Raw genomic sequence first — 15,721 nt, 5'->3', positions numbered from 1 at the left:
TACTGCTGTTTGTTGGTTGAAGGGTAGCAGATGGTATGGAATGTTAAAGGCCAAACAGATTTTGATTTTTTTTGTTTGTTTGTTTTAACCCAGAGCTTAAAAAAGATAATCAGTTTTAACTTTCTTGCTTTTTAGGTTGTGGACTGAACAAAAAGCAGTCTACATAAGGCCCATGGTATCCTGGATCACAGATCATGACTTTCGTACCTTTATTATGGCATTATATTTCATCTGGATCCAGATTTAAAACTGGTCACACTATGAAACACAGTGTGCTTAGCAGTATGGAATACATCTCTGAATTTAAAAAATATATAAATGCTCAGTTATTTTGTTCGTGCAGGTTTAAGTGTAGCAGCCCAGCTATTCGGCAAGCTCCTGCCAAGCAGCGGCCTTTGATTCAAGCTTATCATATCTGCTTCACGGGAGGCAGTTTGTCGTTTATGACAGTTTTTACTGTGCTGTCAGCGATATCATTAGACAAAGTACCTCCCCTTAGTATTCTAACCCTTAAAAATCTTTTGAAAAGCATTTATTAGGACTGTTTAAATTCCTGTGCTTCAGATAATGACTGATGCCTAATAAGTTATACCTGTCAGATGTTACATAGCTGAGGTAGCCGTGCTGCCGTGTCATGCTGTCTAACTGCTGTTAGTTTGCAGCTCTCCCAAACAAGCATCGCGTTCCCCTGCTGAAGATCCCAGAACCCTGGACAGATCTGCCTCTTACACCATTGCAACTTCCATAAATGCAATTGTCGGCACTTCGGTAAAAACCCTGTTCCATGTTTGATACTCACAGAAGATGCACGGTTTCTGCAAAAGTGCTTGGTTTACCACTTCACTGAGCATTGGTAGGTCTAATCTGCGCAAGGGAGTCTTCGGCTTCGAGATGCTGTTTCTGTGCTGTATCTTGAAAAGCTTCATAAATACAGTTTATGTAGAGATTAATCTCTTCTGGAGAACAAAACTGCAATAACTTGTCTATAAACTGTCAAGATTTTGCTTTAAGTTTTGCTCTTGGTAAACATTGTCTTAACATCAAAACTGTCAAGACTATATTAGCTTTACTACATGTGCTTTCAGTTTATAATCAGACACTAAGCTGGTTGACTTCCAAGCTAACAGGTGCACTATTCACATCTTAAAGAATGTTTCTGATATTCCTTTTAAAAAAAACAAAACCACAAAAAAAAAACCAAAACATCACCAACAACAGAAAACCTTGACATAATTATATCATTACGATACATTAATTTTTTGACAGTTCAAATGTCAAATAAATTTGACTTAACTGGCTTAACTTTGATACACCTGGTTTTTTAATTTCTTTGGATAAATTTCTCTGAAGTTTGAAATTACGTATAATCTGGTTTTATATTTCTCGAGTTTTGCTGTGCTTTTCTTTTAGTCAAGATAAAAACCATTCCACTGATATGGATGATAAATCAATGCATTTTTGAATACTATATTCAACTGAACACCGAACTGAGCTGTTCTGTGGTACACGTGCGCTGATTTTATCTGAAGTTATTGAGTAGGTCTTATTTCTTGTATAGCAGTGTCTAATACTATTTTTTTCCCCAGTTCAAAGGTGTATTTATTTTTGATTTAGTTCAAGAAAATCCATGTTCATTGTTGGGGAGCAAATAGGAATTTAGTGCTGGCACATAATGAAGCGTCATGCAGATGATAAATAAAAACACAACTATAAGCCTATGTAAAACTTGTGTAACTGCTAATGCTTGAAGGGGACACAGCCTTCCGCCCTCCCTAGCACAGTAATGCACTTGTTGCTTCAAGAGGCGGCAGTGGTCCAAGCCGTGTCAAGGTAAAGCAATGTTGTGAAGTGCAGCTTCAAGGGATGTGACTTATCTGCAAGGTGTCACTGATAAAGCCACTCGTCTCTTAAGAGACATGATGGGCTTCATTGCCATAGCAACTACTTTAACTCTGCTCCACTCCTATGTCTTACAATTGGTGAAACCGGCCTTTGAGCTGTGCTTTGCACAGTCACTGTCCAGCTCCAGGCTGCTGCCTTTGTGTGCTGTAGGGGCTGATCCCTGCGCTGCGAGGAGCAGCGCTGCTCATGTGCCCACCTCCCGCTCCTCAGGCGGCAGGATAACGCTTGCCTGGTTATCCATGGTTATCCCTGGTTATCCGTGGTTATCTGCGGTCATGCAGCCGTGCCTCCTGCGGGCAGCAGAGCCCCACTGGACAGCCCAGCGCTGAAGGGGAGACGTTGCACTTCGGACACGCTGCTGGGATCCCATGAGCTTTAGATGGGCAAGAGCAACATCTGCTTCCTGGTGGCGGTGGGATCCGGCTCAGTCCAGGATCACTGGGATCCCACACAGAACACTGTTCGATCAGCCCTCGGTGCAGTGTCGGCAGCTCAGGCGGAACTGCACCTTTCTGAAGGGACTTGGTGTGTTCGGTGTTTTTCACCTAGACTCCTCTCCGATTTAATTTGGAGGAAGAATCTGTTCCCGTTTTCCTAAATGTTTCCTCTCCTTGCACCCCTCTTCCTCCTTCCCCCTCCAAAAGGACAGAGCTTTGGGATAGTGTTGATGTTTATACATTTTACATCTGTGTATAAGGACATGAAACTATGTATATTAATCATATTTAAGCAACTTCAAATCAGTGTCTGCTGTTTAAAGCCAACAGAACAGTGTAAGTTTCAAGTTCAGTAAGTATTGTATAGATATAGCTTAAGTTCAACTGATAACAATTGTCCATAAAATGTTACCAATGATGTAAATTATTTTTAATAAAGAAAATTGTATCACGAAGCAAGCAGATCACAGTTCTCATGTGTTACCATCTATTTTGAATAGCTAGTATAGAATACACTTAAAACGGTACTGTAAGTATGTATAAAAGGGTGGGATGAATGAGGAAAAGGGTATAAAATTATGCAAAATGTTTTTGTATTTTCGTTAGGGGCATCTCACCTTTGGGCTCCCAACGCATATTTGGCTGGTGTAGAAAGTTTTGTGTTAGCTGAGCTCCAGATACTAGTCTGGACATCACATCAAATACTTTTTGAATAACCCATTTTTTTTCTTCAGGAAAATGTCTAATTTAGAATCTAGATCAAGCCCTGTTAAACCCAGCTGTTGGCCGATGTTATAGCTGCGACGCACAGAGCTTACAGCTATGACAAGATCTTTAGAAGTTATTTAGGGGTGTCCAAGCTGAGGACTTGCTGTTGGAAGGGGATTAGCCCTGCACCCGACACAGAGATGCTAGATTATGCAAGTCTGATCTTTCGTACAGGGAATGAGAGGCCGAAGTACAACCCGAGTCCTGTGTGTTGCCTCACCACCTCTGTGGCTTCCCACCAGGGCACAGGGCTGGCAGGAGGAGCACAGAAGCCTGTAGGTCTTGGCACTTCTGTCAGGAAACTGAGGCAAGATTAACAAGGTACAGATTTGCAAAATGCATTGTGATTTTGTTTACAGAGAATGAATATATTCTGATTTTTCTGTTACCTACGTATCATAAAGTCATGAGCGTAGCAAGAATGCTTTCCTGTTACACCATCCGTGTTCCAGTGACATAAACCTTCAGAAATTCAGAGAGGGCACCCTAAATATTTTCTGGAGCTTTTATTCTTGAAAAAATATGCTTGTGCCGTTCCTGAGGGGTGGGGTGGGGGTGGAGCAGAGTGAAGTTGGTAAAAATACTTGTTAGTTGCTCAATGGCTTTGTTTAGTAATGTCTGTTTGGAAACCATGGGGAAAAATACAAGGAACATACTTGTTTCTTGGGGAAACTGTTTCCCTTTTCTAAATTCCCTAGTCGATTAAAATAGCATTTTCAATTTTACATCCTTTATATTACAAATAACACTTAAAAATCGAGATAGAGGATTCTTAGTAACGGGTTTATTTGAAATCTTTTTTTTTTAAGCTTCAGTAAGCCTTTCCTAAATACTTTTTTCCCTCAGATTCCTAATGCTGCCATGGTGGGATCTCATCTATTGTGGAAGATTACTTCGTTTTTATTATTATTAATTAGAAATTATAGAGGAGATTTATATCTTGATTTTGAAAGTTAGGATGTGTGAGGAACTGCGGTTGGTAATTACGTTAATTAAGTAACTCTCCACCGGCCCGGGCTAAAGGGCGGGCGGCGCTGAGCCTGAGCCCCGCCGGGGGAGTGACCTTCGGCCGGGGTGGGGCGCCCTTCCCCCGCGGGCCCCGGCCGCCGGCCTGCGAGCGGCCACCGCCGGGCCGGGCCTCCCTCCCCGCCGGGCCGGGCGCAGCGCGCACACAGGCCGCGACGCCGCTGCGGGATTTGAGCCGGGAGGGGGCGGCGCCGCCGGGGGCCGCCCCCCGCTCCGTGTGCTGCGCGCAGGCCGCGCCGCGGGGCCGCCGGGCGCGGGGGCCGGGGCCGTGAGGCGGGGCCAGCGGCGGGGCTCGCCCGTAGCCGTGAGCGGGGGGCGGCTCGGGGGCGGGCTTGGGGAACCCCTGCGCGCCGTGGGGGTGGGGGTGCCGGGAGTGCCGCATGTCCCGCGGTCGGGCAGCCGCCCGCCCGCCTGGCGGGGGTGCGCGGTGTGGCCAGCACGGGAACCCCCCGGTGTCCGCACGCGTTTGGCTGTAGCTGCAGCCGGCACAGGTGCGCCATGTCCCGTCTCTCCTCTCCCCAGAGACGCGATGTCCGCTGGAAGCGGTCGGGCCCAGTCGCGCTCCAAACCCGCGCTGGGCGAGCGGGAGGCGGCAGCGCTGGTCGAGCGGGTGTTCGGGCTGACGGTGTCGTGGGTCCGGCCACTCCCCAGCTACGATGACCAGAACTTCCACGTGCGAGTCGGGAGAAGCGAAGACGCGGCCGAAGGTGCTGGCGAGTACGTCCTCAAAATCACCAATTCAGAAGACAGCCAGGAGCCGGAGCTCATCGAGGCGCAGACCCGCGCCATGATGTTTCTCAGCGCCGAAGGCTTTCCTTCAGCTACGCCTCGCCTCACCAGAGACGGGAACATCATGTCTCTGGAGTCAGGAGGTGAGTAGTTAGCGCCTCTGCTGCGCTGCTGGCACCCCTAGCTTGGCAGCTGCTCGGTGTGTGGCGTGCCATGCACACACGGGAGTAAAGCTCTGGGCTTACTTTTAAAAATTAATTGGGTGACCTGTAGGTCCAGCCATAATCCAAATTTAGATGTGGATTTAAATCCAAATCCAAAGCTGTAGTCCAAACTTAGAATACCAGAAGCAAAGCAAAGAGGGTAATAACTATGAAAGTACTCAGGAAATAACTTCGGTATAACCAATTGGAGAAAACATTGACTTGACCTGTCAACGCACAAGAAAAGGGAAAAATAAAAAGCCTTGTAGGCCAAACGATGTTATAAAATATTTGCCTGCAGAAGGGTGTAAAATACAGCTCAGGCCCATCTGTGATGCCAGAACAAATTGCTTTAACAGCGCTTGGAAGAAAAATCATGTTGACGTTTTGCTTGTATCTCCACTGTAACTTCCATACAAAAGCTGGGATTCCTGAGACCTCCCATTCTGCTGTGAAAGCTGTAAGGGGCTATCTGCAGGCACTGGGGGAAACCGGCTGTATCAGTCAGGTCCAAGCACAGGGACTGGAAGTCCAGCATAGACTGCAGGTGTGTGAAGGTTTGCACATCACCATGAAACATCCTGGTAAACAAAATCTTTGAATGAAATCTCTTTTATCAGCTACTTTTGATGACTTCTGCACTGGGATAAAGCTTTTTTGCCTCTTGCCATAGCTACTGCTCAGTAGCATATACTGAAGCAACTGACTGAGCCTCTTTGTGCCTGTTAGGTACTGCGCCTGGGAGCAAAAAGTACATGGTCAGGCTGCTGACTTACCTGCCAGGTACACCTGTAGCAAAAATTGCTACAAATGCTCAGATTCTATACGAGATCGGTAAGCTAGCTGCCAGTCTGGATAAAGCTCTCTCAGAGGTGAGTTTTTCTTGCTCTGGCCTCACAAACCTCTTTCTCAATTAACTTCTCCTTTGTATTCCTTTTTCTGCTTGCTGTCTGCTTTCCTGATCTGCAAAACTGAAGTCGGTGCAGGCAGATGTCAGTTAAGTCATCCTTCAGGTGCCAGCCTCCAGGCTGGCTATTATCAAAGCATTGCCCGGAATAACGTGACCAGTTAACGCTTATGATGTGGTACTGGTGATCCTTTTGCAATGTGTTTTTGTACCACAAACAGGGAGATAAGTATTTCTTTTTACTTAAGCAAAACTCACCTGTTTGGTGTTTCAAACATGGCAAATAAGGGAAGTGAACTCTGCGGTGCTCAAATTAGAAGCATGTGAAACTTGTTTTAAAGCATTATTGTTTAGTGCACATCAGGCACAGCTGGCTGATCTATTATTTTGAATTAATTTTGACTTGCTCTCTTTCTCCTGGTCATTTAACATTGGTAGCAGTTGGTTCCTTCTCCACAATACCAGCTGTGCCAATGAACAGAGATCTGTGACACTTCTCTCATTTGCACCACTTCCAGTCAAATAATTTTAATGTACAGTAAGTTCTTTCTTTACTCTGGAGTTATACGGGATAATAAAGCTGATAAATCAGCCAGTAATTAAGTTTGATACATAAAAGGATTCCTGCATTATTTATTGACTTTCATTAACCTTTCCTTCTCATGTTCTGGCTTTCAGCTTCAGACAATTATGAAATGTGAATTGCCAGCTTTACTAAGCACTTTCTTAAATTACAAGAGCTTCTTTCAATTGGGAAGGATAATTTACTGTCGCCTTCCAGCATTCTGGTTACGCTTTTATAATGTGATTAGAACAATTTATATAGACCAGCTAGCCTCAAAATATGCCTGTTACTTTTCCTGCAAAGGAGAAAATAGTTGATGAGAAAGCAAATTTTGACAGCAAAGGCTCTTTATGCCCTTAACATACGGATTACCATCTACCAAGGTTTGTCATTTAAAAGAAGGAAAATTACAATCGTTACTGTCAAAAGTTCAAAAGATCATTGACACTAAAAATAGTACCCATGGTATTATGTTTTCTGATGGCAGATCAGAACATACAGCCTATCTTTTCTACCCGGTTAATTTACTTTGCCAACTTGATAGCAAAGCAATGTGTCATGCTTTTGTTTTGTGCACAAAATGGTATTCCACCACTTTCGCTGGTGGTGTCTCCTTTTGTTTTGGTGTGCCTTGTGTTCTCTAAATGGAAGTGAAGTTCATGGCTGTAAAGCGACTGTCTGTGGCTTTACAGTAACAAGGGCTCATGACTTTTCCCTTCACACACCTGGTAGCCTATTTATAGCTTGCTGGAACACCAGCTTTGTGCTGGGAGGATTGCAGCGGTTGCTTACCAGGTGGCATTCTTCCTTCCAGTGTGGTGCTTTAAAGCGCCACATTAGGGACCCTGCACTGACAATCATTTAGCTACCTTTAAGAGCCTTAATTACAAGCATAGGTTTCTTTTTAAGAAGCCAGCTACTCTTGTGGGAGGTTTTTTTTATTTGCCCTATGCACTGGTAGAATCTGGCCCGTGACCCACGTTAATAGGTGTTAGAGGATTCAAGGGTAGGTGTGGTGTGCAGTGGGAGAGATGCTTTTCCTCCCCAAGTGTCACTTTCCAAACCACCTTTTCAATTTGCTAGGGGGAGAGAGGTTAAGGACCTTGTTTGTTTAAAATATTTAGGCCACCTGTCTGTACAAAGGCAAATTTTCGTAAGAATAAAGCTCTGCCCAGTATCTCCATAACGCACTCCTGTCATCAGGGTTTTTCACGTACCAGCTGATGCTAAGGGTCATCCCCAGAAGCTGCTACCTTTGAACACACAGAGTGTGCCTGTTCCCAGCACACTGGCAGGTTTTGTGTCTCTCCTGCTCCGACTGCTTTCCATAGCACCAGCTGTGCAATCCAGGCTCTGCCAGTGTGGGACTCCAGCCTTGGCAAGGCCTCAAACTCACTGCATAATGTCACATTGCAGAAAGTCAGTACTGATTTTAAATTAAGTGATTAATGTGCCTAGGAAATGGGGGAAAAAACATTCCATTCAGGTTGTATGTAGAAATCAAGATGCTTGCCTTAATCATTCCTTAGGTTATTCTTTTACTTGTTGTCAGTTACAGTTACAGTGCTTTTCAGTGAGCTCCATTAGGAACCGGTTAAAATTAATAGGGGCTTTGAATCAAGCCGTGCAATCATAAAAAACAGGATTTTTACTTATGGCCTGTTTTATCTTGTGCTTTTTCCAAAGAAATTCCATCATCCATCAGTGAAAAGTCTGCATCGAGGTCAGTTCATTTGGAACCTGGCAAATGTTCCTCTTCTAGATCAGTACATTTATGCCTTGGGCCAGAACAAATACCGTGAAGTTGTGGAACAAGTTATTGAGCAGTTTAAAGGGAAAATAATACCCAAGCTAAGCAGTTTTCGAGCCTGTGAGTATTTTATTCTCATTGTAATTTTGTTGAACTGAGACACTGAAGTTTCTTACAGGAGTTTGGGTCTGTGGAGAAAGAAGCAAAGAATTGTTTGTCTTCTTTACAGGGTCTCCTTTGTCCCTAGCTAGATAAGTGCAAATATTTTGCTGACTGAACACAGCACAGAATAAGCCAGGAGGAATGTGCTGTCCACAGTCAGTTCTTGATCTTTCTGATGAGTTTGCTTCCAGCTAAGGTGATGATTGTCATGCCGTTACATCAGCTTAGTAAGAATATATGGTGTACACTACTTCCTTTCAGAAAGGCCAAATAACTGTTTAATCATATTTTTGGAATTCAGCTGACAGTGATGTTGATCATTTGAGAGTTTGTTGATTTGAAAACTGCTGTTCTGTGTTTGGAAAACATGTAGCATATCACAGGTAGTACCGGGCCAGAGTAAGATGTGGTGACGCTCCCTTTGTCAGTTGGTGTCCAGTCACCTGTCATTGGGATGGAGGTTCCTAGGGAAGCAGTAAGGCTGTGAAAGGCAACACTTGGTGCTGAGGAAGACTAGTATGGTTTTGTGGTTGAGTGTTAGTCTGAGCCTATATGCATCTTCTCAAAGCTGTTTCAGTGAGAAATGGGGAAGAAAACTTAAAAAAAAAAAATAAATAAAATTGGATTCTACTGTTTAATACTTATTAAATAGTTTCACTTTCTTCTGTGTTTAGGTGTCAATCACGGAGATCTTAATGACCATAACATTCTAGTAGACTCTACTTCTGCTTCCCTGGAGAATCCTCAGTACAAAGTGTCCGGCATCCTGGATTTTAGTGACATGAGTTATGGCTATTATGTATTTGAAGTTGCAATAGCCATCATGTACATGATGATCGAGAGCCCGGATCCCCTGAGTGTGGGGGGCCATGTGCTGGCAGGGTTTGAAAGCGTCCAGCCACTCACAGGGGAGGAGAGGGGGGCCCTCTTCCTCCTGGTCAGCGGGAGGTTTTCCCAGTCCCTTGTCATAGCGGCCCACACGGCGCTGCTGTACCCGGAGAATAAGGAATACCTCATGATCACGGCCAAAACCGGGTGGAAACACTTGGTGAACATGTTTGAGGTGGGCCGCGAAGCCGTGGAGAAGGTGTGGTTCGAGACTGCTGAGGCCTACGGCCGCCCCGCGCCCTGACGCCCGGCTCTCTTGCAATAAAGGCGGCGGCGCCCGTGCTGCAGCGCGTCCTCCGCGGTCTGTACGCGGCCGGGGGCGGGCCGGGGGCTGCCCTGCCGGGGCGTGGGGGCCCTGCCCTGGCTCCAGCGGCACCGCCGCGACTGGCAGGGCCCGGGGCGGCCGCGTCTCCTCACAGCGCCGGGGGGCGGCTGGGGCGCGGGACCCGCGTGAGCGGCGGGAGGCGGGGCGCTGCGCGTGACGCCCCTCCCCTGGGCGGGGGCGCGGGCACACGCCAGCCCCGCCCGGCGGGTGGGAGGGGGAGGGGCCTGCGGCACCGCGCAGGCGCGGCGGCCATTTCCGACGCAGCGGTGAAGGCTCGGCCGCGGCGGTAGTGCCCGGTTCTTCCCCGCCGGCCCCTGGTCCGCCGGCCCCCTCCGCCCCGCCGCCAGTGAGTGAGGGGGGGAGGGGGAGGGAGCGAGGGCCGGCGGGGGGGGGGGGTTGGGGGGGGAGGGAGCGCGGGCCGGCGGCGGGGCCCTGGACGTGCGCAGGGGGATGACTCTGCACTGCGGCGGGGCGGGGCGCCGGTAACGGCCGTGTGGTGTCTTGCAGGCCCGCTCCCGGCCGCGCGGCGCGACCCCGGCACCATGGTGAGTGGCGGCGGCGCGGGGAAGCCTGCCCCGGGGCCCCGCTGAGGCGGGCGGCGGGGCTGGGGCGGCGGGTGGAGCGGGGTCCCCGGGCCGGGCCCGCCTCCGCCACGGCCCGAGGCGGGGGGGGGGGGGGGGGCAGGGTGGCGTTTAACCGGCTGTTGCTTTTTACAGTCTCGAAGATACGACTCCAGAACGACCATATTTTCTCCAGAAGGTATTTCTTAACCGCACACTTTCAAGTAAACTCTTGCCTGTTCTGTCAAAACTGAGTAAGGAGCCGCCTGCGCAAAGCATGGCCGTTTGTAGCGGGTTCCCATCTACACGTGAGTCACAGACTCTGCTCGCCCCGGCAGCGGCGCCCCGCGCTCTCTGAGCACCGGGGGTCCAAAGTGGGGGCTTCCAGGTGCATCCCAGCTGGAGCAGCAGTGAGACCGTGCCCGTGCGTGAGCCATGCCTCCTGCCGTGTTTCTGAACTAACCTGAGCAAACCTTCACCGTCTGCTTTTTGTTGAAGATGGGTGGGTTTTGCTGTTGATCTCTCCCAGCCCCCACCCCAAGAATGCATAATATTCCACAATCGCACCTCACCTTGCTATTCTTATACATGCTGCAACAAGTACATACAAACCATGTGTTCCTGTTTCTTAGATGGGATGGACTCTGACTTAATATTTTCTTTGATTATTGAAAATCTATTTTGGCTCATTCTACTATAGCAGGGTTCTGTAGATATTTATTTTTTTTAAAGAAAGGGATTTTTTTTCCACATTGGTGATGACCTGTATTACCTCATCAGATTGTCACTGTCTCCCTCCTCCTTTTCAACCAATTAATTTACTGTCAACTGGTAACAGACCGAAGAAGTAAGACTAGGGTATACAATAAGTGTCTGTCAGATTCTTGCGAATTTAAGTGATCTTGCGTACTTGGTATTGCTCAATGTTACGTTTTTGATGATGTTACTAATTTCAATCCTTTCCTAGGTCGCTTGTACCAGGTTGAGTATGCAATGGAAGCCATTGGACATGCAGGTACTTGCTTGGGAATCCTAGCAAATGATGGTGTTTTGCTAGCAGCAGAGAGACGCAACATCCACAAGCTTCTCGATGAAGTGTTTTTCTCTGAGAAGATATACAAACTTAATGAGTAAGTTGAAATGATGATCAGCAATCCAGTGATGTTACCAGTAACAAAACACTGCTGTTACTCAAACATTTTAGCATTGCACCTGGTTTTATTTTATCTGAAGTGTTAGTATGCTTTTTGTTTGGATGTTTTAGAGCAATCTGACTATTCTGTCCTCGTATGCTTCAGTAGTTCCCTTAAAGTAGAAGCATCTGTTCTTTTTTTTTTCTTCCGCACCCCCTATGCCTAGGAGAATTTTCTAGGTGGAATAGCTCATTTGTTGGTCCTTCCTGATACAAGATAAAGTTATTGCAGCAGTTAAGAAAATCAGGAATTCTTTGTTTTGCAAAATACCATTCAAGGGGGCAGAATAAAGAATGCACACAAAAATCACCATGCTGTTTCAGCTCTGCATCCTCTTCTAAGTTTTTCTTTTTCTTTTGTGATTCAAAGAGAACAAGATAATTAGGTAAAACATGCCTTAGATTTCTTGGCCATAAATGTAGCGGAGATGATGTATCTCCCTGTTACGCCTTCCTTTTTAGCTCTCTGGGAGTTAAATTTGTGATGTCGGGGTGAAGAGCGTTACGGATTATGCTCTCTTGCCTATCAGGGAAGTAGAGCTTTGTCCTTGCCAGAAGGTGCACATAAAACAAAATTGCTTTTCATCCTGTCAGCTTCCCATTCTGTATTGATCCTGAAAGCAGCTAGAACTGTAGGAAGTGCTGGATTTTCAAGGAGGCAGTGTAACAGTGCAATGGAGTGCTCGCCTAGGCTAGTCCTTCCATATTCTGAAGAATTCTTAAGATCACTTGGAAAAAATAACCTGGATTTTTTTTCTTGAATCCTTTCTGTGTAGTGAAAGCTTTGTAGCAATACCGGTTTTGGCAAAAGAGACCTTAAATTAAGAGCATTAATTTACAAGAAACAAGCAAGGATGTGAGGTGCTGTTTTTCTTATGATCAAATCAAGATCACTAAGTTTCAGTTACACAGATGCAATGTGTCAGCCAGCATCTTGCACTGAAGCCCTGTCACATCTATATGATGCACTTTTCTCCTTCTGTATTCTGGTGGGCTGTGTCAGGTGGCCTCCTGATAGGCACTTGCATGTTGCAAACATCTCTTGAGAAAGACGTTCAAGATTCAATCACCTTTGGCATGATCCTTTTCTCAGAACTATACGTATATCTAACATACTGACCCGCTTACTTTTTGCTGTCCGCCTGTGCTCTTGTGCAGCGGTTAAATAATATTTTTGGCTTACCCTAAAGGCAGGAGCTGATGAATCTGTTTTACATGGCAGCTAATAGTTTTGATCGGAAAAGCCCAACAGTAGGTGTTCTGCGTGAACCACTCTATGAAACTGTGACTATTTGCTGGAGATTGATAGGAATTCAGTTAATTTGTATGTTTTTATTGCAGGGATATGGCTTGCAGTGTTGCAGGAATAACTTCAGATGCCAATGTTTTAACAAATGAACTGAGACTGATTGCACAGAGGTAGGTTTGCTCATAGTTAACATGGTTTTACTTGTCTGCATTGTCAGATTCAGTTCTGCCTATGTGTTAAATAAAAATGAACATGCATTTAGTAGAGCAGAAGTAGATTGTTTGAAATAAAACAGCTAGATCAAAGAGGCTCTAACTTAGGAACTTGTTTCTTGTTAAATGTGGTACAGGGTAGTCAGCAAAGCAAGTTTTGAAAACTTTTTTTTTCCCCCCCCCCCTCTTTCTTATTAGGTATTTGTTACAATATCAAGAGCCTATTCCTTGTGAACAACTGGTAACAGCACTATGTGATATCAAGCAGGCTTATACACAGTTCGGAGGTAATGAAGTGTGATGAGCCACCCTGCTTTTCAATGTCTAAAGAATGATTCTGTTAAGTCATTTGAAGCATCTCAGTCTCTGGACAGTTCTACCAAGTTCTTCTGTAACAAGTTATACTGAGAAAAACAATAGTCATGTTTAAGAGGAGGGTTGAGTAGTCACTGTTACTGTTTTGCTGCTGAAGGTGCTACTTTGTAATGATGGAGAAATTGGTGGCTGGGATTGTAGCCCATCATGTAGAACGCTTTTGAGTGCACTTCAAATTGAGTGAATGCCCTCAAAAGACTTTCAGCATTGCGCTGTTATGCTGGATGGGCCCAAAATGAATCACAAATAAGATTATATGTAGGGGTATAAATACTGTAACACTTTTTTTTAAAACTTTTTCTGTGGATCGAGCAACAGGTTAGAAAATGATGTTGTAAGTAGCGTTCCTTAGTACATGAACTGATGAGCTGGTATTTTACATGTATCTAGGGTGAAAGAATGACCTTTTTATGTACCTGACTTTTGACACTGTTGTTACAGATTTGCTAATAAGTTAAGATTGATTGACTTTATTTGATTTCATAAAATCATTTTTAATAGAAATATAGAGGGATAAGAAATATATTTGCACAGTAAAAGCTGTTATGAAATCCTTTGTACAGTCCTGTACCAAGGCCAGAAGAATGGGCTAGAATCAGTGTTTAAAACTTAGGTAATAAATTTAGGGTTTGAAAGGTTTCTTTGTAGTTAACTAGTCTTCCGTATGTAGAGAGCGTATTGAAATGTCAGAATACAGAATTAATGGGAACTGGGGAGAGTCGACTGGAACAACTTGTAGTTACCTGCCAAGAAACCGTGAACTTTAGTAAAAGGTAATTCCGGCAGGGGGAGATCGCGACCACCGACTCATGTACCACCTACCCAAATCGTACCCCAGACCCATTTCTGGACCTTTCTAACCTTTACTGCACAGAATCGGATCTAGGAGGATAATATGTTAATGATTTTTGGGAAATATTCATGCATATTCATTAAGTATTCATGCATATTCATGGTAAGTTCTATATATGGTGTCTGATCATGAGAAGACTCACTCACGCACCCGGCCGTTAATAAAGAAGTGTCTGCTTATCTACATCACATTGGTGTCGATAAGTTCTTCATTCCGAGATTTCGGTAACACTGTGAAGTTACACGCTTTAACAGCTCAGCTACACGCTTAAAATATTAAGTTGTGATTTGAAGTTCTGAGATGATAAATTACCATTTGAGGAGACAGAAATGAGCTGTTCTTAGGGTTAAATGAAATAAATCTCTGCTGCCCCCACACGACTTGGAAAGAAACGCTGGCATCCTTATCTCAAGCAACAGAAGTGCAGAACAGTCTTGTTAAATCCTAGTTCACAGGAATAGATTTGAAAAAACATCAAAGAAAATAATTGTCACTTGTGACCAATCTTGTTAAATTTAGATTGCTAATAGCCTTCTTTTCAACAGGAAAACGTCCTTTTGGTGTTTCGTTGCTGTATATTGGCTGGGATAAGCATTATGGATTTCAGCTGTATCAAAGTGATCCTAGTGGAAATTATGGAGGGTGGAAAGCTACGTGCATTGGAAATAATAGTGCTGTAAGTTCTGGGGTTTTTTCCTTTCAAAAAGTCAAGCGAAAAAGAAAGTGTGAATTGCACTGCTTTTCACAAACACTAATTGAACAGAGTTGTTGATTACTAGTGCAGAATGGAAATAGGTAACTGTAGAAATCTTGCTGTTACTCGTGTAGTGATATTATCTGGCAAAAAGCAACTGTTTGGTTGATTGCCCAAAGATACCTTTTTAATTTCTGTGATGTTTGTAGGCAGCTGTGTCAATGCTAAAGCAAGACTACAAAGAAGGAGAAATGACCTTAAAGACTGCGCTTGCATTAGCCATTAAGGTGCTAAACAAAACCATGGATGTTAGCAAACTCTCTGCAGAGAAAGGTAAGCAGTTTGCTAAGACGGGAGCACACCTTTTGCTTAAAAAAAGGAAATGTCACGAATGTATATGCGCTAGATGGGGTTTATTGGATTTTTAGTTGGACATGAGAAACGTTTTTAGGAGATGCAGCAGCTCTCAGCCTTGGCCTTTCTAAGAACCATAGAGGTGGCTTAGCTGAGGGTGATCCGTCTTGGTTGGCTCTGGGGGATAGACCACTGCTCCAGGGTCGCAGGCCTCATTGGTGCAGTAGCAGAAATGGCTGTGTGTCTGGTAGAAGAATCATGGAGAGGTATTAATGTGCTTGTGTAGGCTGCTGTGGAAGAGGACTGCTGCCATCTGGCTTGCCAGTCAAGCTTTGTAGAGGCTGTACAAGAGCCTTCTGCTTCGTTGTCAGTTGTAACTGTAAATCTTATCCTTCTGATGATTGCTTTGCCTAAAGCACAAAATGTAACGCCGCTGTCTGTTCCATATGTTTCAGTTGAAATTGCAACACTGACAAGAGAGAACGGAAAGACAGTAATAAGGGTTCTGAAGCAAAAGGAGGTGGAACAGTTGATAAAACAACATGAGGAGGAGGAAGCAAAAGCTGAACG

The 15,721-nt window shown here is 45.1% G+C and overlaps 1 protein-coding gene across 3 annotated transcripts; it reads left to right on the top strand.

Annotated features, from left to right (window-relative positions):
• Nucleotides 1-65: 65 nt before the first annotated feature.
• Nucleotides 66-12,826, top strand: HYKK (hydroxylysine kinase). 3 transcript variants are annotated; one of them, XM_080395538.1, is made up of 9 exons: nt 66-4,437; nt 4,658-5,005; nt 5,795-5,937; nt 8,224-8,407; nt 9,124-9,512; nt 10,170-10,207; nt 10,379-10,421; nt 10,561-10,724; nt 11,190-11,329. In XM_080395538.1, exons 2-8 carry the CDS (start codon nt 4,663-4,665, stop codon nt 10,687-10,689), a joined length of 1,269 nt encoding a protein of 422 aa, XP_080251664.1. In that variant the 5' UTR covers nt 66-4,437; nt 4,658-4,662; the 3' UTR covers nt 10,690-10,724; nt 11,190-11,329. The 3 variants fall into 3 exon arrangements, with proteins under 3 accessions (XP_080251664.1, XP_080251663.1, XP_080251665.1); XM_080395537.1 differs by lacking the exon at nt 66-4,437 and having other exon boundaries at nt 4,469-5,005; XM_080395539.1 differs by lacking the exons at nt 66-4,437; nt 10,561-10,724 and adding an exon at nt 12,756-12,826 and having other exon boundaries at nt 4,476-5,005; nt 11,190-11,352.
• The last annotated feature ends 2,895 nt before the right edge of the window (nt 12,827-15,721 follow it).

This window comes from Falco punctatus, assembly GCF_963210335.1.
Source record: "Falco punctatus genome assembly, chromosome: 7".
NCBI lineage: Eukaryota > Metazoa > Chordata > Aves > Falconiformes > Falconidae > Falco > Falco punctatus.
Note: the sequence above shows the minus strand (reverse complement) of the source record. Positions and strands in the feature narration are given on the sequence as shown.